This window comes from Astyanax mexicanus, chromosome 4 (genome assembly GCF_023375975.1).
Source record: "Astyanax mexicanus isolate ESR-SI-001 chromosome 4, AstMex3_surface, whole genome shotgun sequence".
Classification (NCBI taxonomy): Eukaryota; Metazoa; Chordata; class Actinopteri; order Characiformes; family Acestrorhamphidae; genus Astyanax; species Astyanax mexicanus.
The window spans coordinates 435,383-455,816 of NC_064411.1; the positions used below are offsets into that span (position 1 = coordinate 435,383).

Here is a 20,434-nt window from a genome sequence, read left to right on the forward strand (position 1 = left end):
CTAACAGTGTTTGTAAATCAAATAAATCATTATTATGTACAGACCGCTATATCACATGTATTCACCACCACACACCTGAACTCTTATAATGCATTTAATTAAAGATCTCCTGAATGATAAATAGTAAAACACTCACATCAATTAATCAATCAACCTTTATTTAAACTCAGAGTACACTTAGGGTGGCCCTCATTTACAGTGTAGCCAAGCCAATACACAGAGAAGGGATTGTCAAAGAAAAAGAATAAATAAATAAAAAGACATAAGATATTTAAAAATAAGAAATACAACAAATAAGATAAAAAAATAAGAATTTAGTAGGACAAAGCTAATAAAAACTACAGATGAATAAATAAAACTATGAACATACTAAAACAATAAAAAAAAAGAAAAAAAAAAAAGAAACTATTGCAGGAAGGTTAAAAGACAGCTAAAACAAACCAACATGTTAAAAAGTTAACTAAAAATAAATAAGACAAAAAGAAACTCAAAAACATACCAAAAATCCTTAAAACATTTAAATGAATAAATAAATGAATACATAAATAAAATGAACTATAACAATGGCAGACTGTCTATTTTTTTTTTTATTATTCTGTGGCACCAGTGAACTGAGCTTTAGAGTTTCCTGTAGTGAAGTCTGTCTGCTTCTTATGTCTGTGTTATTCTCAGGTCTGTGTTTCATTCCCAGTGTTTTTCCACTCACCTGTGTTCATTCGTAGCTCCGCCCCTTCGTCCCAGGTGTTTCCTGTTCCCTGTGTGTGTGCACCTCTATTTAAGGTCCGTGTTCCATTTCCCCGGTGTCGATCCTTGTACGTTTATCGTCTGTCAGTGCTCCATGTTTTCCCCAGTTTCCTCAGTCCAGTTTTCAGTAAATCCCTGTGTATTTTGTATTTGTTTTCGTTAATAAATCCCTTTTTGTTTGCATTTGCGTCCGCCTCCGCGTCCTCCCTGCACCCGCACCTGACATTCAGTAAAAACTCTCGGTCCCTAAAGGGTGATCCAGTCACTGGAGTAAGTCTGATATGAGTCTAAAACATTTGGAAAATATTTGTGTATATGTGCTGTCAATCCAAGTTTCCCACCACTTTCCTGCTATTTTAAAAATGTTTATAAATCTATGGCCTGATAATCACAATATAGCAAATTAACAAATCACACTGTGTAGTGATTCAGCCCCTTTTCTCTGAGTGCAACCAATTACACTCAGAAGTTGCCTGATGACTGCTAATGACTAAAAAGACTCCACCTGTGTGTTTAATCTAATCTCAGCACAAATACAGCTGCTCTGTGATGGCCTCAGAGGCTGGTTTAGAGAATATTGGGGAGTAAACAGCACCATGAAGTCCAAAGAACTCACCAAAAAGGTCAGAAATAAGGTTGTGGAGAAGTTGAGAAGTTTAAAGCATCTCACAGAGCACTGTTTAATCCATTAATCGAAATGGGAAAGAGTATGGCACAACTGAGACTAAATGTTCAGGCCGAACAAAGAGAGAACTGATCAGAGATGCAGCCAAGAGGACCATGGTGACTCTGGATGAAATGCAGAGATCCACAGCTCAGGTGGGGAAATCTGCCCACAGGACAACTATTAGTGGTGCACTGCACAAATGTGGTGTTTATGGAAGAGTGGCAAGAAGAAAACCATTGCTAAAAAAAACATAAAAAGTCCCATTTGCAGTTTACTAGAAACTATGTTGGGACACAGCTAACTTGTGAAAGAAGCTGCTGTGGTCAGATGAGACCAAAATCGAACTTTTTGGCCAAAATGCAAAACGCTATGTGTGGGGGAGAATTGACATATAGTTGACATTTAACATAATGGTGGCAGCATCATGCTGTGGGGCTGTTTCCCTCCTTCGGCAGGGATAGGGAAGCTGGTCAGAGTTCATGGGAAGATGGATGGAGATAAAAACAGTGCAATATTGAGACTGAGAAGGAGATTCACCTTCCAGCAAGACAATGACCCTAAACATAAAGCCAGAGCTACAGGGGAATGATTTAAAACAAAACATATTCATGTGTGAAAATGGCCCAGTCAAATTCTAGACCTAAACCCAATCCAGAATCTGTGGCAAGACCTGAAAATTGCTGAAAATTTACTAACGCTCTCCATCTAATCTGACTGAGCTTGAGCTGTTTTGCAAAGAAGAATGGGCATAAACTTCAGTCACTAGATGTGCAAAGCTGGTGGAGACATACCCCAAAAGAGTACTGACTTTTTACTTTTCAGTTTTTGTAAAAATGTCTTGTGTCATGCATAATTTTGTTTTCACTTCACAAATGTATACCACTTTATGTTGCTCTTTCACGTTAAATTCCAATGAAATCTATTTATTTTTGTGGTTGTAATGTAACAAAATTTGGAAAAGTTCCAAGGGGAATGAATACCTTTGCAGGCCACTGTAGCTTAATTGGGGTGAAAAGCAGGATAAATCTAAGAAAAATAATATGTTTAAAAAAAGAATTCTGCATTTTCCAGAATATTACAGCGCCGGTTGGCCTGTGTTTTTTTTGCTTGGACAGTCCGTGCCAACTCCAGCACAAATCAACCTCCATTAAATTCTGGAAGGATACCGAAAGTGCCAGTCTGCTCCAGTCTGTAGGCTCCTGGCAGCGGCGTTCAGCGAGGATTAGACCACCAAATAAGTGGAGGTGGAATTGCTCCAGCGTCCTGTCAGGTGTTAAACCTACAAGTTCTCACGCTCTATTAGCTCTCGGTCACAGAAACGATGGTGGAGGAATGCGGAGAGGACGGCCTCCAGCTGGAATTAATTCAAACATCCACTTTGCCAGCTCCTAAAGGCTTCTGTTCTCGTGGAAAAAGGGACAGTGGCCTCTGGCTCCGCATTAGCTTCAATGGACTTGATGAGATCATCAATAAATACTGGTACACCCTGTCTTCTGTACCACACTGGAGTGTGCTCTGAATACTGAGGCCTCAGTGTTCCTGACTCAGAGTCCCTTTGTTCACTTTGCTCTTTGTTTCTTGTGGTAACTTACAGCTGTCCAACATGTGTCATTTGGATCATGCACACCTGTGTACGTTGTTAGGTGATCTTTTGCGAGTCAAGGCCAGAGATGAAATCAACCATTATTTAGACAAAACCTGAGAAATTACCCACAATTCCCACAGTCCACAGCATTTATTAACTTGATGGCCAAAAATAGAGGCTTTTGAACACGGTGCAAGAGCAGGCAGAAACACAACTGAAACACAAGTGAGCTGGATGGAATATGCTAACGGTTCACTGCTAGCTGTTCCCACTTTAAAATAAGACTACCTTTATAAAGGGTTTATAAATGGTTAACAATTAGTTTATTATTGGTCACTAATTAGGTTGTAAATGCCTTACAAATCATTAATAACACAGTTATAACACATACGTAGAAAGAGCAAAAATGACCTGTTGTTTGTCAAATAGTGAACTATATCACACAGCCGTCTATATTGTTAACCTTTCTACGTATGTGTTATAACTGATTATTAATGATTCTTAAGGCATTTGCAACCTAATTATTAAGCATTAATAAACTAATTGTAAACCATTTATAAACCCTTTATAAAGGTAGTCTTATTTTAAAGTGGTACCAAACCCCTTAACAGGCCAGGATGTTTGTCTGCCTGATATTACACCACTAAATCTTGAGGATTTCTATTCAAGCATTACATACATAAAAAGCTTCCATGTTTAATAAGGAACTTTACTGAAAAGTATAATTGTATTTCTAATGGAAAATATTTTAAAAATATTTAAGTAAATCTGCTAATGTCAACATTTTATGAATAAAATCATAAAATTGTCTCTTTCCTGAACTTCATTTTAAAATAAATATCTTAAATCTTGAATATAAATCAAACAGTTAATGTCCTCCAAACCTTTACTTTCGTTATGGTTGTGTAGTCTATGTCTATTTTCAAACCTGCAGAATGTGGGTTGATTCTTGTTACAGTAAAAAGTGAACAGGCAGCTTCTCCAAATGACCTGTAGGAGATTTCAGAATGTAAATAAGTTATTTTACTGTTTTAATCACCTACACCTGTAGCCCGTACATGGTCCAAGGCATGTTAAGGGATTATTATATTCATTTAAAATGTCATGAACAATCCTTTATTGAGTTGATGAGCTGACGGGTCTTTTAAAGCAGGAGACACTCAGGCCAATAAGGAGGCCAGGGCTTTAACGATGCTGAGCTAAAACTAAAGCATTAGTAGCTAACTGCAGTTATCTAGTACTTTAGCTAAGGTTCTAGTGTTTGGTTAGCATCTTTCAGTGAAATAACTGAGACTTTTAAGAGTTTAGAGTTTTAAACATTGAATTGATCAAACATTAATTGTTCAATTCATATTGATTCATACATTGGGCCCTATCATACACCCTGCTCATCATACAAGGTGCGTCATGATGCTCGTTGCTATCTTACACCCCATCAACAGTCTATTTTCATGCCTTGTCTTCATGCTGGTAAAATAGTGTCAGAGTTGAGAAATAAATCTACACTGATGGGTGTGGTGGTCTGGAAGTGAGGTGTGATTATGTACACTTTTGGTGTACATTTCATGTGCTCCACTATAGGTGGCGCCCATGCTCATTACACACACACACACACACATTTCATGTTAGGCCCAAAACACACCCATGATTCATTTAAATAATTAATACATGCCTTATGCTGATTCTTCACTGCAGACAAGGTTTATAATAGAATATAATAAAGATGTGCAGGGTCACTGGTTATTGCAGGGCAAGACTTTATTACAGACTTTATAACAGTGAGGTTTGACAGAATTTGCATTATTACAGATGCTGAAGAAAATGAATATGACTAAAGCACACTGCGAGATATCATGTACATATCATGCATAAGCATTATTATTTAAAAGATTCAAATTACAGCACAAAAACAAGTGAAAACAGACATTTATCACATCAAGACATTGAGGATAATGCATTTCCAAGGGCATTGGAAAATATTCTGGGGAAGAAACAGGTTTGAACCTGTTTAACATCAGGATTTTAAGGGGTGTAAAGGGTTAAGGCACTTTCACTCTGATTGAGTGTTTTGAATCCTTGATCATGTTGCTTTTCCATCAGCAGCCGGAGTCTGAGAGAGAGCACAGTCGGCCATGCTCTGTTGGTCAGCACGGGCATCTGTTAGCTGTTGTATCAAAGCTGGGTTGCTGCGCTTTCCTCCGAGCACATTGCTGTTAGCTACCCAGTGATGCTACATCAATGACAGTTGGAAAAAAGGCGGAGTCTGACTCTCTCACGTGTATGGGAGGAGTTATGTGCTAGTGATCTTCACTCTCCTAGTGTTGGGGTATTATTAGTGATGAGCAGGAAGTTCATATGAATAGGGATTGGATAATTAGTCTTTCAAATTGGGTAGAAAATAGGGAAAATAGTTAAAATTCACACCACTGACCTTCAGGTGATTTGTGAGGCAGGCTTAACTCAGCACAGGGAGACTAAATGCAACCGAGGAATGTTAAATTTCACTTTTCTGCTAAACTACACGTTCAAATGTATTTTATTTATATACGTTTATTCATTAGATATAGTTTTAAAAAATATTTTTAAAAAAGTTAATCCTGTTTTAATTGGAGCTACTGTCTAAACTGTACAGAAAAAGCTTTCTACTAGATTTTGAAGCATTGCTGTGAGGATTTGATTGCATCGGAGCCTGGTTGCCGTTTCTGTTAGCATCATGGCTCAAGTTGTGCTGAGGCCGGCGTTTAGCATCATGCTAATCCATTCTAGCCTGGATGCTGTGTCTATTAGCATTGTGTCTCCAACTGTGCAAAGGCAAGCTGCTAGCATCATGCTAACCCATTCTAGCCTGGGTACTGTGTCTGTTAGCATCATGGCTCAAGTTGTGCTGAGGCCGGCTGTTAGCATAATGTTAACCCATTCTAGACTGGGAGCTATGTCTGTTAGCATTGTGGCTCCAACTGTGCCAAGGCAGGCTGTTAGCATAATGCTAACCCATTCTAGACTTGGAGCTATGTCTGTTAGAACTGTGGTTTCAACTATGCAAACTCAGGCTGTCAGTGTCATGATAACCCGCTCCAGCCTTAATGCTGTGTCTGTTAGCATTGTGTCTCTAACTGTGCAAAGGCAAGCTGTTAGCATCATGCCAACCCATTCTAGACTGGGAGCTATGTCTGTAAGCACTGTGGTTACAACTATGGCAATTCAGGCTGTTAGTATTATGATAACCCGCTTCAGCCTGGATGCTGTGTCTGTTAGCATTGTGGCTACAACTGTGCCAAGGCAAGCTGTTAGCATCATGCTAACCCATTCTAGACTGGGAGCTATGTCTGTTAGCACTGTGGTTACAACTATATCAATTCAGGCTGTTAGGAAAAACCCTAAAAAGTGCAGGGCATTGGGTCTCCAGGACCAGAGCTGAGAAATACTGCTCTTCCCAATATGTCTGAAGTCTGAAAACCACTCTGGATGATAAATGCATTAAAAAAATCAGTTTCATATTACCAGTAATCAGATCAGTGAGGTAAGTAGCAATATGCCGTAGTAACTGATCATCTGTCAGCCCTGCTAATGAGGTTTACAAACAGTTATAATCATCCTGCCCTTCAAAAACCAATGAGCTTAAAAGAGCATCTCTAAAGTAACGATGCATCAATAATCCAAATTCATATTGACACTTTTTCTTCTAATTGCTGCAGCCCAATAAATAATTCGCTGAATTAGCTCAGTATAGCAAAAATAGCTGAAGCAATGCTTTGGTATCACTGGATTTAAAAACCTGATACATCAAAAATTCTGTCCCATACCCAAAGAGGCAGTTTCCCAGACAGGGATTGGAAGTAGTCTAGAACTACACAGCATTTTACATGAATATTATTCATAGAAATGGCTTTATTCCTATTCCTTTCCAGGAAACTGACCCAAAAATTGTATCTGAGTTTTTGAGTATGGTACCGTATTTTTCGCACTATAAGGTGCAAAACTAGTGAGGAACAGTGGTGTCGCCATGGTTTCCTTCTAATTCACTGAGTGACAAGACATGTTAAGCTAAACTAAGTTAAGTAAACCTCTTTTAAAGTTAAATATGTGCTGGATGTTAATCTGCACAGATTTCTCTCTTAAAAAATGTTTATTTGGGTGAGTAAAGCGCTTCTGTTTATTTACAGTAAGCTTAGATTTCCAGTTTTCTACTAAGCTAGTGCTTAGTATTGTTAGCAGGCAATGCTAATGCTGCTCCAGCAGTGCTAGCCGGGGTTAGCAGCAGGCTACAGGCTGATAATACTCACCTCTAAACGGTGAAAGAGCTAGCACTTAGTGCGATTAGCGGCTAATGCTAATACTGCTCCAGCTGGAGAACTCGGAGTGGCTTTACTGCTTCTTTATACCTGACTGATAAAAATGTATACATAATGCGCACCGGATAATAAGGCACACTGACGATTTTTGGAAAATAAAGGATTTTAAGGGCGCCTTATAGTGCGAAAAATATGGACTATGAATAAATATGAATGTATAGTAAACAGTGCCCTGAGTCATTAATCCAATTCATCTAAATTCCTAAATTTGTGCACATTTTAAACACTGAATATTATTATTTCACCAGAGAAACACAACAGCTTATCCACCTGATGCTAAAATGTGATCGGCTAATGTTAGCCTTTAGCTGTTAGCCTTGCTCACTTCCCCCTGCTCACATCTTTAGCTATCTTACTCCCTGAGGTTGTGTTACCCTCCTGAGGATGCCGGCACAGACAAATATTCAATCATAAGGTCAGATTTTGGGGGAGTATAATATATAATCGAGACTGTGATGTAACAGTTTTGGGCTTTTGGAATTGGCTTGTTTTGTGTCCAGCCCAGAGATTAGTGTTTTAAGTTTAATGGTTTGCATCTATGTGCTCAGATTTTTGAAATGTTCCCATTTAAACATCGATTTCCAATAAAGAACACTTTAAATCTCCATGAGGTGGAACTAAAACTCAAAAAATGTCTTTTTAAAAATGCAGTTTATGCCCAAAAGGCTACAAACATCACTGAACCAAAACTACAATCTACAAGGACGAGTGGGTTAGGTTGCAGTTATTGTTGCTAAGGGGGTGCAACCAGTTATTATAAGGAAAGGGGGTAATTACTTTACCACAAGGGGGAAAAGGTTGTTGAATGTCTTTCCTTAATAAATAAATAAATAAATAAAATATCCATCACACTGCTCTGTTTTTTTTTGTTCCTGCAGAGTCCATTTTACGCATGATTAGGTTTTGCATTACTAGGTTTACAATAGTGAGGTGTGATGACATTCATTGTTTAAAATGTGCATAAATTATACACCTCAGACAGGAAGTAAACACTGCTTTACCACACTAGATATGCTGCTATCACACACTGCATAATGTGCACAAATACAGGCTTACACACACATTCTAAAGCACCGTTAATATCTAGCATTCATCATATGTTGGGCACTGAGGATGATTATCTTTCTAAATGCAATTTAAAATGTAATTTATACAATTCTACACACACAAACACACACATAGAACCACACACACATTCAGTACTAGTGTAGATTTAATGCAGATCAATAGTACGTCTCCTGTTCCACCCAACCTGCGAATAAAACAGAGGAGAAAAACAATAACATTATTACACATCCACATTATTCCACTACAGCAGGGGTGTCGACAACTTTTAGACTCTTTGGCCCGTTTTTTGCGCACTCTCTCCGCTTTTAGACTCTTTGGCCCGTTTTTCTGCGATAGAAATGGGCACTCTCTCCGCTTTTAGACTCTTTGCCCCGTTTTTCTGCACTAGAAATGCGCACTCTCTCCGCTTTTAGACTCTTTGCCCCGTTTTTCTGCGCTAGAAATGCGCACTCTCTCCACTTTTAGACTCTTTGGCCCGATTTTATGGCTAGAAATGCACACCCTCTCCGCTTTTAGACTCTTTGCCCCGTTTTTCTGCACTAGAAATGCGCACTCTCTCCGCTTTTAGACTCTTTGCTCCGTTTTTCTGTGCTAGAAATGCGCACTCTCTCCGCTTTTAGACTCTTTGCCCCGTTTTTCTGCACTCGAAATGCGCACTCTCTCCGCTTTTAGACTCTTTGCTCCGTTTTTCTGCACTCGAAATGCGCACTCTCTCCGCTTTTAGACTCTTTGCCCCGTTTTTCTGTGCTAGAAATGCGCACTCTCTCCGCTTTTAGACTCTTTGCTCCGTTTTTCTGACCTAGAAATGCGCACTCTCTCCGCTTTTAGACTCTTTGGCCCGTTTTTCTGTGCTAGAAATGCGCACTCTCTCCGCTTTTAGACTCTTTGCCCCGTTTTTCTGTGCTAGAAATGCGCACTCTCTCCGCTTTTAGACTCTTTGCTCCGTTTTTCTGACCTAGAAATGCGCACTCTCTCCGCTTTTAGACTCTTTGGCCCGTTTTTCTGTGCTAGAAATGCGCACTCTCTCCGCTTTTAGACTCTTTGCTCCGTTTTTATGACCTACAAATGCGCACTCTCTCCGCTTTTAGACTCTTTGGCCTGTTTTTCTGTGCTAGAAATGCGCACCCTCTCCACTTTTAGACTCTTTGGCCCGTTTTTCTGTGCTAGAAATGCGCACCCTCTCCGCTTTTAGACTCTTTGGCCCGTTTTTCTGTGCTAGAAATGCGCACCCTCTCCGCTTTTAGACTCTTTGCTCCGTTTTTCTGCGCTAGAAATGCGCACTCTCTCCGCTTTTAGACTCTTTGGTCTAAATTGAATTGGCCCCAAATGGCCCGCGGGCCGTAGTTTGGACACCCCTGCTCTACATTGTTTGTTTTTTCTGCATGCATGCATGTTAAGATTTCATTGAATTTTAGAATAGAGTTCATATTAAATGGTTCCCGCTTGTATCGTATTTTTAAAGTAAATGCAGTATAAAGTAGCTAGCTATGCTAAACCCAGCATTCACACAAACAATTTACACACAACAAACAAAGATCACAATGGGAGTTGATGGGAGTTCCATATAACATATACCCACTGCCTTCCAAAGAAGAGGAGCTGCGTCTGTGGTTGAAGTAGCTAAATGTAAACAATCCACCCAAATGTCCGCACATCCACTCTTAAGGGGTTCAAACATATTCATGTTCATATTCATATAAATGAAGGGACCAGGGAAAAACTGTAGTCCAAACACCTAAAAACATGGATGGGCGAACTAACTACATTTAGTTCCTACTGTCTGTCCTGACATGGTCAGCCTGCCTGCTCTAGACTCTGAACTTGTCACTCAAAGGTCCAGTTCCCAGTATTGATCCTCTGATCAAGTGACACTACAGCGTTCCCGCTCTCCGAGCTACTGATTGTTTCCACCTGTTCTCGCCTGTATAAATACCCCACAGTTTGTCATGACCTTTGCTGAGTACTGAATCTAGTTTCCTAGCTCTTCTATGAGGCGTTTTCTTTGTATTGGCCTTTTTGTTGCTGACCTGTTTTTTTGGATTACTGATTTTCGTATTTTGCCTTTACCAGTTTATTGATTCCCTGCCGACCTGTTTTTGTATATTTGACTCCACTCTTCCCTTTACCCCCTTGTCTTGTTGAATATCTCGTGCATGACCCAGGTTTGCCTGACTAATCTCTCGGGTAGGTTGTTTATTAGCTGTATTTGGTTACTGACCCTGCCTGTCCCTCACTATTCTTGTAAGCCTAGTCCCTCTGTTATTAAACGTTGCGATTCGTATCTGAAAGTGTGTGTCCTGTGATTGGCCTGTGTGACGCATTCAGCCACAGGTGCAGTTCCTCTTCACTCAAAAGTGGTGGATATAATTTGAATAGAGCCCCACAACACTCTGATCTCTTTAAATAAAAAAAAAAACAACTCACCTCCTGGTCTTCTCCTCAGAATGAACTTACGGACTTCATCATAGATGAAGATGAGGATGCTGTACGGCAGAGCACAGAACCACCAGTACACCCTGCAGAGAGAAAGAGAGAGAAAGAGAAAGAGAGATACAATGTCAAAAAGGAGCGAAGGAGGGAAAGAGAACGAAGAAGAGTCAGTGAGAGCAAGCGAAGGATGAGAGAGAGTAAGTGAGAGAGAGAAAGAAGAAAAGTGACAAGGAGGATGAGGATGAGGGTAAGAGATGGGAAAGAGTGTGAGAGGAGGACAGCAGAGGAGGAGAGTATGAGTGACAGGATGAGTGTAAAAGAAGAAAGCAAAAGAGAAGCACAAAAAGGAGAAAAAGGGGATGAGAAGGCAGAGGAAGAGAGTGAAAGACACAATAAAGTGAGAAATATAGAGAAAGAAATAGGGAGAAAAGGAGAAGTGAGAAAAGAAGAAAGGAGTGAGATGAAGGAAAGCAAAAGAGGGACAAGAAGAAGAGAAGAGAAGAGGAGAGAGAGACAAGATGGAGTAAGAGAGTCAGAGAAGAAGGGAAAGAATGAGGGAGGAAGCAGAAAGACAAAGATCAAAAAGAAAGGACAAAAAGAGAGCGAGGGAAAAGACATGTGTGAGAGGAAAAGAGAGAATATAACACATATAACACTATAAAACACTGTTTTCTATTTTAATCATATTAACATTTTATTTTAGATGCCTGAGAGCCAGTTTTAGCAAAAGGTTCCTTGTTGGAAAAGGGCTGTGTCCCAAACCACACACTTCCCTACAATGCTTACTTTAAGATAGAGCATGACACAGGTTATTGTGGTCAAAAGATTCAGTATCAGTATACCAGTATGGTTGGTGTGGTGCAGTGGATAACACCACTACCTGCTAGTGAGCTATCATATCATGTGGGGGACTGGGGTTCAATTCCCAGTCTGGGTAACTGAATGTTGTGCTATACCTATAAGAGTCCTTGGGCTAGACTCCTAACACTACACTGACCCAGCTCTGTAATAGGAACAACCTTGTTAGTCACTTTGGATAAGAAATGTCAGCTAAATGCTGTAAATGTGTTGCAGATCTTTTCTGAAAGAAATGGACTCTAAGCTCTGGAACAAATAAGAAAGGACCATCCAGACTGTTATCAGCAACAAGTCTACAAGCGAAGGTCCGTCATGGTCTGGGGGCGTGTCAGAACACTTCTGTGATGCAGCATTAATACAGAAATATACTGTACATTAAGGTCGAACAGCAACACACGCTGCCTTTCCATACTTTCCAAACTTGTTCTGATTTGGGATTGTACATTTATGACTTTAAAACTATATTATCGTACATTGCCATAATTAATTAGCAAATTAATAAAACAAATGTTTAGGTTTAGTTTCTAAAATAATGGAATTCTAAGAAAACATCTCTTTGTCCTTCACCTTAAACAGTAATTAAAATGAAAGATTATTTTAATAGAACTCATGGTAACACTTTCTTTGAATGCCATCTCTATAAGACTCTATGAACATACTCATAACACATTATAATATAATGCATTCATAAGGCATTATGAACATGGCTATACATATGTATAAAAATGTATAATTCATTATAGCCATGTTTATTATGCATCATGAACTGTGATTATAATACAGCATTAATAGCTGCGTTTATAACATGTTTAATAACACATCAATACCAAGAAACTCAGTCCCAGCTTGCAGACTTTATCATGACTAAGAAAGCCTCCAACCTATAAACACACCCTCAGTAATCCTATAAATATATATTTAACCACTTATAAATTATTCTTGTCTTGAATATAATATTAGTTATAGTCAATTATAATGTATTATAACAGGTCTTTGTGCGCTCTAAGTAAAGTGCCAGACTTTCATTGTAGGACTAGATTAATAATGATAGAGACTATATACTATTTTAATATATATATATATATTATAAGCACAGCATATAATGTATTGTGATCACAGGTCATAATGCTTAACAAGCATGGCTATAATGGGTTATGCATTTTTATAAATATTTATAGCCATGCTTATAATGCCTTATGAATGCATTATAAAATGTTATGAATGTGGTTATAGCGTCTAATAAAGATGGCATTCATAGAAAGTGTTATGTTTAAATAGTAGCACCTGTCTGTTTTTGCAAAGGAAGGCTAAATATTTCCCAAAATTTATAATTTTATTATTGTTTTTTTTTTTTTTTTTTTTTTTTAAGCCCGGATTAGTACACTAGAAGAATCTCAACTGTAAAAACAATAAAAAATTAATACCTTTATTATTAATATTATTTTTTAAATTATTATTATCCTTTTTTTTCCTGTATTAACAGCTTTGCTGTTCAGCAGCAGGATCATTTTAAACCGGCTCTATAAGGTCACATGAGGTTATTATTTTTTACTACTTCTTAACGATGATCACCATCGTTTCAGTGACGATAATCGTGTGTCTGAATTTACATGATCTCCCAAGTCTACTATTTAGTGTAGTAGTGTGTGATTTGGGACACAGCCCCTGTTTTTTTAGTAGGTACTGCTATCTTTGTAACATATCAGCCAGCATCTGGTTTAAATCCCTCCCAGACGACTCGAGGCTGTTACTCTATCAGAAACAGATTTCTTATTAATACCCTTCATTTCAGGTGACCTGTAGGATGAGCAGGTGTCTTTGAACATGTGTCTCTTATTTAACAGTGCTCTTACTTTAGAGCAGCTGATCTCAGATCTGCACTTATACCCTGAGACGCTTTAGAAATGCAGCAGGCCCATATGTCCAAACACCTGCTCATCCAGCATCTCCTCTTCTGAAGAGAATGTGTGCTTCTGAATGAATATATATATATATACATATATGTGTGTATGTGTGTGTGTGTGTGTGTGTGTAGGTCTCACTTGAGTGGGTACATGCGCAGGGCGATATCCATGCCGGGGCAGTAGGACAGGAAGGCAGCGAGAGCCGTCTCAGCAAACAGACCGAAGATCAGGATCTTGTTCCTGCAGGACAGAGCAGAGATAATAATAGGTGTGTGTGTGAGCAGGGAGTGTGTTTACATGCAGCTAAAATCCCTTTATAATCGGATTACTGCAGATATCAGATTATTCAAGTGCTCGTGTAAACAGCATACTTTGATTTCCCACAGTAATGCCTAAAACTCAGATAATCAGAAATATGATAAAGAGAGCTGGACTGTAGCTCAGAGAAAAGATACAGTTACCCAGCTAACAAATTAGTGCCAGTTCCACCAGTATAAAACGTGCTGCTACCTGCCTACTCTCCCTGTTTTTGTGTGTATTTATCTTGTGTATATATCCCCGTTTTTCTGCGCTAGAAATGCGCACCCTCTCCGCTTTTAGACTCTTTGCCCCGTTTTTCTGCGCTAGAAATGCGCACTCTCTCTGCTTTTAGACTCTTTGACCCGTTTTTCTGCGCTAGAAATGCGCACTCTCTCCGCTTTTAGACTCTTTGGCCCGTTTTTCTGTGCTAGAAATGCGCACTCTCTCCGCTTTTAGACTCTTTGCCCCGTTTTTCTGCGCTAGAAATGCGCACTCTCTCCGCTTTTAGACTCTTTGCCCCGTTTTTCTGTGCTAGAAATGCGCACTCTCTCCGCTTTTAGACTCTTTGCCCCGTTTTTCTGCGCTAGAAATGCGCACTCTCTCCGCTTTTAGACTCTTTGACCCGTTTTTCTGCGCTAGAAATGGGCACCCTCTCCGCTTTTAGACTCTTTGGCCCGTTTTTCTGTGCTAGAAATGCGCAGCCTCTCCGCTTTTAGACCCTTTGCCCTGTTTTTCTGTGCTAGAAATGCGCACTCTCTCTGCTTTTAGACTCTTTGACCCGTTTTTCTGTGCTAGAAATGCACAGCCTCTCCGCTTTTAGACTCTTTGCCCTGTTTTTCTGTGCTAGAAATGCACACTCTCTCTGCTTTTAGACTCTTTGGCCCGTTTCTGACACCTAGCGTCCAAACTTTGAATCTCACATTATAAAAACCTGCTTAACAGCGGGTCAACTTTCATTCTATTTCTAAAATACCTCGCGGGACGCTCCAAAAAAGGAAACGGGCCGCAAATGTCCCGCGGGCCGTAGTTTGGACACCCCTGGTCTACACCATTTAAAATCTGCATTTATCTCAAGCTTTCTGTCTCTTATATACTCTCTTATACACAGGGGCGGATTTGGAAGTCTTGGGGCCCCAAGCAATGTTTTTCTTACTGGGGCCCTAATCGAATGGATTCTTTTGTATAACAAAATGCAATATTGACTCTGACAACCTCGCTGTCTCAGGTACCTCATCCTCGTCAGATGTTCCATTTCTTGATGCTGCGTAAAACTAGGGTTTTATAGACAGACTGGTTTCTCTCACACATTAATTTGATAAGAAATAGAAATAAGAATAAAAAATAAAAATAAAACTTTTCTAGGTCTTATATACTTATATAGTGCAAACAATAAGTGCAAACCACCCCAAATTTTCCACTTCTCGCTGCTATCGCCACTGTGTTGCCAGATCCCTCTTAAAAAGTCCACGCTAAACTGTGCCATGAGATCTCGTCACACCCCTGCTCTTCGGTGTCAAACAAAAAAGAAATAAGCCTTTTTTTTGCCAACCTTTTGGCCAGCAGGGGGCCCCCTGATCCCTGGGGCCCCAAGCAATTGCGTGGTTTGTGTGGTGGTAAAATCCGCCCCTGCTTATACACATATATATATACGTCTACACACACACTCACCTCATGCCCTGCTGGAAGAGGGAGTTTCTGCGTGTTTTGCAGATGATGAGGTCAGCCCACTGCACCACCACTATGCTGGCGAAGAAGGAGGTGTGGCAGGTGAACTCCACGATCTTCCTCTGCTCATACGTCTGATAAACACACACAGATACAGTAATAATTCACACTGGAGCTTTCGATTTGTGTATCTAATGTGTATTTCATGGGGGAAGTGTCACCTCAGGGAATGGCTTGGGAATGTCCACACCTGTAGAAGTTGGTCAGCATGCTCATGGCAAGGCAACGTGAATTATAGAAGTTGGAGTGAGGTCTAATAATGGGTGCAGATGGATGGGATACTCCATTTCTGAAGTTGTGCCATTGTGGCCATGGTCCCATAACTTTTGCCATGTGAAAACTAAATGTATAGAACAGTATTTAGTACAGTATTTTTTGGACTATAAGGGGCACCGTATTACAAGACGCATTCTGCGACACTAGTAAAGATGCCTACATCGAAGTGAGCAAGGGTGTCGCCATGTTTCCCTTCTAATGGGGAAGCTGGGGGAGGAGTCTAAGTAAGTAAAACTGTAATTCTTAAAAAAAAATAAAAACAAGCACTGGATTTCCAGTATTTTGCCTAATGCTAAGTTTCAGTGAAGTTTCTCCAGCACTAAGGCTGGGTGCAGCAGCATTAGCATTATCTGCTAACCACAGACTGAGTGTTCTCGTAAGCCAGGGTGCTATTGGCTATCGGTTTGTCGCACGTAGCTTGTTTTAACACGGTAAACACATAGACAGTCTACAGTCTGATATACTCACCACTAAACGATGAAAAAAGCTTGCGCTGTGGTTAGCGGCTAATGCTAATGCTGCTGCACCCAGCCATAGTGCTGGAGAAACTACTAAAAAAAACTCACCCTTATAATGCTGTACTTTAGCAGAGTAACTGCTTCTTAATACCTGACTGGTTGAATTCATACATAAGGAGCACTGGATTAGAAGGCGCACTACTGATTTTTGGGCAAATTAAGGGATTTTAAGTGCGCTTCATAGTCTAAAAAATATGGAAATTACATTGTCTAGCCAAAATCTCCAGATTACAACCACATCCATGCATTAAACCTCTGGATAATCTGGAGATAGAGTAGAATGTGTGATCATGTTCGATTGTTTGAGTTTATTGTTAAAGTTATATAGCAGTTTGAGTTCTAGGGTACTTTTTGGCATTGTAGAATTTCGAATGAATGTTGTAGGCCATAGAAACAAATTACCATTTTCTTTAATAATGAATAACCAATGGACATCTGGCCTTGGTCCACAAAAGTATACACTAATTATGAGTAATGGGGTGGTGGATTGGGGGGATGGGGACATGGCATGACCATTATGCAAATAAATGAAGCCAGGAGCCAATAGGATAGATGTAATACATAAAGGAGATAAGTGATTTAATTTATTAAGTACATTTAATGCAGTGGTGTCCAAACTACGGCCCGCGGGCTATTTGCGGCCCGTTTCCTTTTTTGGAGCGAGGTATTTTAGAGATAGAATGAAAGTTGGCCCGCTGTTAAGCAGGTTTTTATAATGTGAGATTCAGAGTTGTGGTGTCAAAAACAGGCCAAAGAGTCTAAAAGCGGAGAGAGTGCGCAGATTTAGAGCAGAAAAACAGGCCAAAGAGTCTAAAAGCGGAGAGGGTGCGCATTTCTAGCACAGAAAAACGAGCCAAAGAGTCTAAAAGCGGAGAGAGTGCGCATTTCTAGCACAGAAAAAGGGGCCAAAGAGTCTAAAAGCGGAGAGAGTGAGCATTTCTAGCACAGAAAAACGGGCCAAAGAGTCTAAAAGCGGAGAGAGTGCGCATTTCTAGCACAGAAAAACGGGCCAAAGAGTCTAAAAGCGAAGAGAGTGTGCATTTCTAGCACAGAAAAACGGGCCAAAGAGTCTAAAAGCGGAGAGAGTGCGCATTTCTAGCACAGAAAAACGAGCCAAAGAGTGTAAAAGCGAAGAGAGTGCGCATTTCTAGCGCAGAAAAACGGGCCAAAGAGTCTAAAAGCGGAGAGGGTGCGCATTTCTAGCGCAGAAAAACGGGGCCAAAGAGTCTAAAAGCGGAGAGAGTGCGCATTTCTAGTGTAGAAAAACGGGCCAAAGAGTCTAAAAGCGGAGAGAGTGCGCATTTCTAGCACAGAAAAACGGGCCAAAGAGTGTAAAAGCGGAGAGAGTGCGCATTTCTAGCACAGAAAAACGGGCCAAAGAGTCTAAAAGTTGCCGTAATTAAGGAGTTTAATATTTAGAGACATCATGAAATGAAACATCAATTTGAAAAATCTTAGTTTACACAACACTGTCAAAGATAAAGATAGTAAGTGAAGTAAAATGGTGAGTAAATGAAATAATCAGGAAAATGTATTATTTAAAGTGGTATATTTCATTATTTGTTTTATTACAGAGTCTGTGGCCCGTGACTTCAAATATATTTCTCCTTCTGGCCCCCAACAAAAAAAGTTTGGACACCCCTGGTTTAATGTGTTTCTTTACATCGCTTTTAGCCATGTAGCAATCTTGCATATTACAGATTAAAAACTTTATCAGCTACGTTCATTTCCATTTATTTGGTCCCATGACTTTTGGCATGTCAGTCTAATTAAAGACAATGTCTATATCTGAGAGTGTGTGTTCACCCATTGCTGTCCGTAGCTGTCCTCCAGATCGTTGTTTGAGCGGTCGTCCCACTGCAGGCGCAGTCCCAGCAGTGTGTACGGCAGGAAACCGTTCTCAGCCAGAATCACAAAGTAGGTGAAGAACCCGGCCAGGGCCTGGATCATACCTGTGCACGAATATATAACACTGCAATATAAACACAACAATATAGAATATGATTATAGATGCTTCCCACACATTTTCATTCAGGGATAGGGGCCAGCGATGAGGCTGGACATGGTATTTCAGAAAAGGAAGGGTCACGGGAGATGAGTGCTCCAGTGCTCTAAAGCGCTGCCACTATGATTGGGAGATCGCTAGTTTGAATCCTGGTCATGCAGCTTGCCATCAGCTGTCGGAGCCCTGAGAGAGCCTCTGGGTGGGTACAGTAGATGACACTCTTTCCCCTCATCACTACAAAGGGTGATGTGGATCAGCACAAGGCTGCGTCTGTGAGCTGATGTATCAGAACCGAGTCTCTGGGCTTTCCTCTGAGTGTTAGCGCTGTGATGCCGCTCGGTAATGCTGCATCAGCAGAGGTGGAAAAAGTGCTGAAAACTTGTAATTACGTAAAAGTACCTTTACTTTGCTAAAATTCTACTCAAGTAAAAGTATCCATCTAAAAAACTACTCGGGTAAAAGTAAAAAGTACTCAATTTAAAATTTACTTTGAGTAAAAGTTACATAGTTACTTTTAATGATTTGATGTAAAAAAGTACAAATCATAAATAAATTATTTTTAATGAACTATTATTCCAAATAATAATTAGGATCTTTCAGGCAGTATTTGTTTAGATCACCCCATAAAACATTTTCAAGAACAAGTGGTATAGGTTTCTATGATCCATTTTTGTCTTTACTGTTAAAAGGTTATGGTCATTATAGGACTATAAACTGTATTTGTATAGTTTTACAGTTCGTTATTATTTTTACTTGCCACTGCTATGCTTTAACTGCTATTTACATGTTTTTTTTTTACATTTAACCAGATTTCAATGAAAAACTTAAGGAATTATCATTAAAAACATGAAATCATACAAAAAAAACTGTTGGTGGGCGCATGCGCAGTGCCGTAAAGAAGCACATATTGATGGGTAGCATAACTCGACAGAACACCGGTTCCCCCGAGCACAGCTGATTCACACAGCGTCTCTCCCGCTAACCGTTAACCGTAATAATAAACACTGCTGGGAAAAGTTCAGCTGCGCTGCCATGGAGAACAAAACTCTTTTTTTTAAAGTCAGACAATTATTTTTTTCCCAGCATTTACTTATTTACTCAGTAACGGGGAGTTTTACAATGTAGTGAAGTAAATTACTTGTGTCAAAATGTACTTGAGTAAAAGTAAAATGACCTATTTTAAAAACTACTTAAAAATTACAAATTACTCATAATATCTACTCAATTACAGTAATTTGAATAAATGTAATTAATTACTTTCCACCTCTGTGCATCAGCAGCAGTTCAAAAAAGAGGCGGAGTCTGACGTCACATGTATCAGAGGAGGCGTGTGCTAGACTTCACCCTCCTGGTGTTGAGGCATCACTAGTGACAACTGGCCTAGAAATAAACTGACTGATTCCTTCTATTATTTGGACGATGAATGTATGATCTATAACTGTGTGCCTTTCGGACATCAAGTAATCTTTTAGCTACTTCACCAATTCCAATAAATTCCACATAAAGGAAGCAAAGCGCTGAGAGTTCACTGAGTTCATGGAAACTGGAGCTCAGTCGGAGCTGTTCTTTGTATAGAGCTCCTCAGATTACTCAAGGTCACTGGTCTTCTTCACTCATTCCAATTCAATCAAAATATTACATTTAAAGAGTTATCAAAAAATAATATAAGCTAGTATCAAACATGCCCTGTGGTTTTGTGTAGGAGGTTTGATTTCATACACTTTAAAAAAAAACAGGACCTACACAGACTTTACACATGCAGCGCCTTTAATAAAAAAATCTGTTTGTGTAGTTTTTTAAAACTAACATAATTTCTTTCTTGAGTTTCTTTGATTTTACCCAATTCAAAAAATCACTGGAATATAATCAAGAGGAAGATGGATGATCACAAGCGAATTTCTGCACCAGGAGTAAAGCAGCATAAAGTTATCCAAAAGCAGTGTGTAAGACTGGTGGAGGAGGAGAACACGATGCCAAGATGCATGAAAAAAAAACTGTGATT

At 39.6% G+C, this 20,434-nt stretch overlaps 1 protein-coding gene across 1 annotated transcript in view; it reads right to left on the reverse strand.

Moving 5' to 3' along the window:
* Positions 1-4,736: 4,736 nt before the first annotated feature.
* The window catches only part of atp1a2a (ATPase Na+/K+ transporting subunit alpha 2a), a 62,417-nt gene continuing 46,719 nt past the window's right edge, over positions 4,737-20,434 (reverse strand). The window contains exons 20-24 of the mRNA XM_049476516.1: positions 18,234-18,379; positions 15,577-15,707; positions 13,747-13,848; positions 10,841-10,932; positions 4,737-8,600 (exon numbers count right to left, since the gene is read on the reverse strand). Of these exons, the coding sequence (XP_049332473.1) occupies positions 8,572-8,600; positions 10,841-10,932; positions 13,747-13,848; positions 15,577-15,707; positions 18,234-18,379 (500 nt within the window). The 3' untranslated portion in view covers positions 4,737-8,571. The remainder of the gene's footprint in view (positions 8,601-10,840; positions 10,933-13,746; positions 13,849-15,576; positions 15,708-18,233; positions 18,380-20,434) is intronic.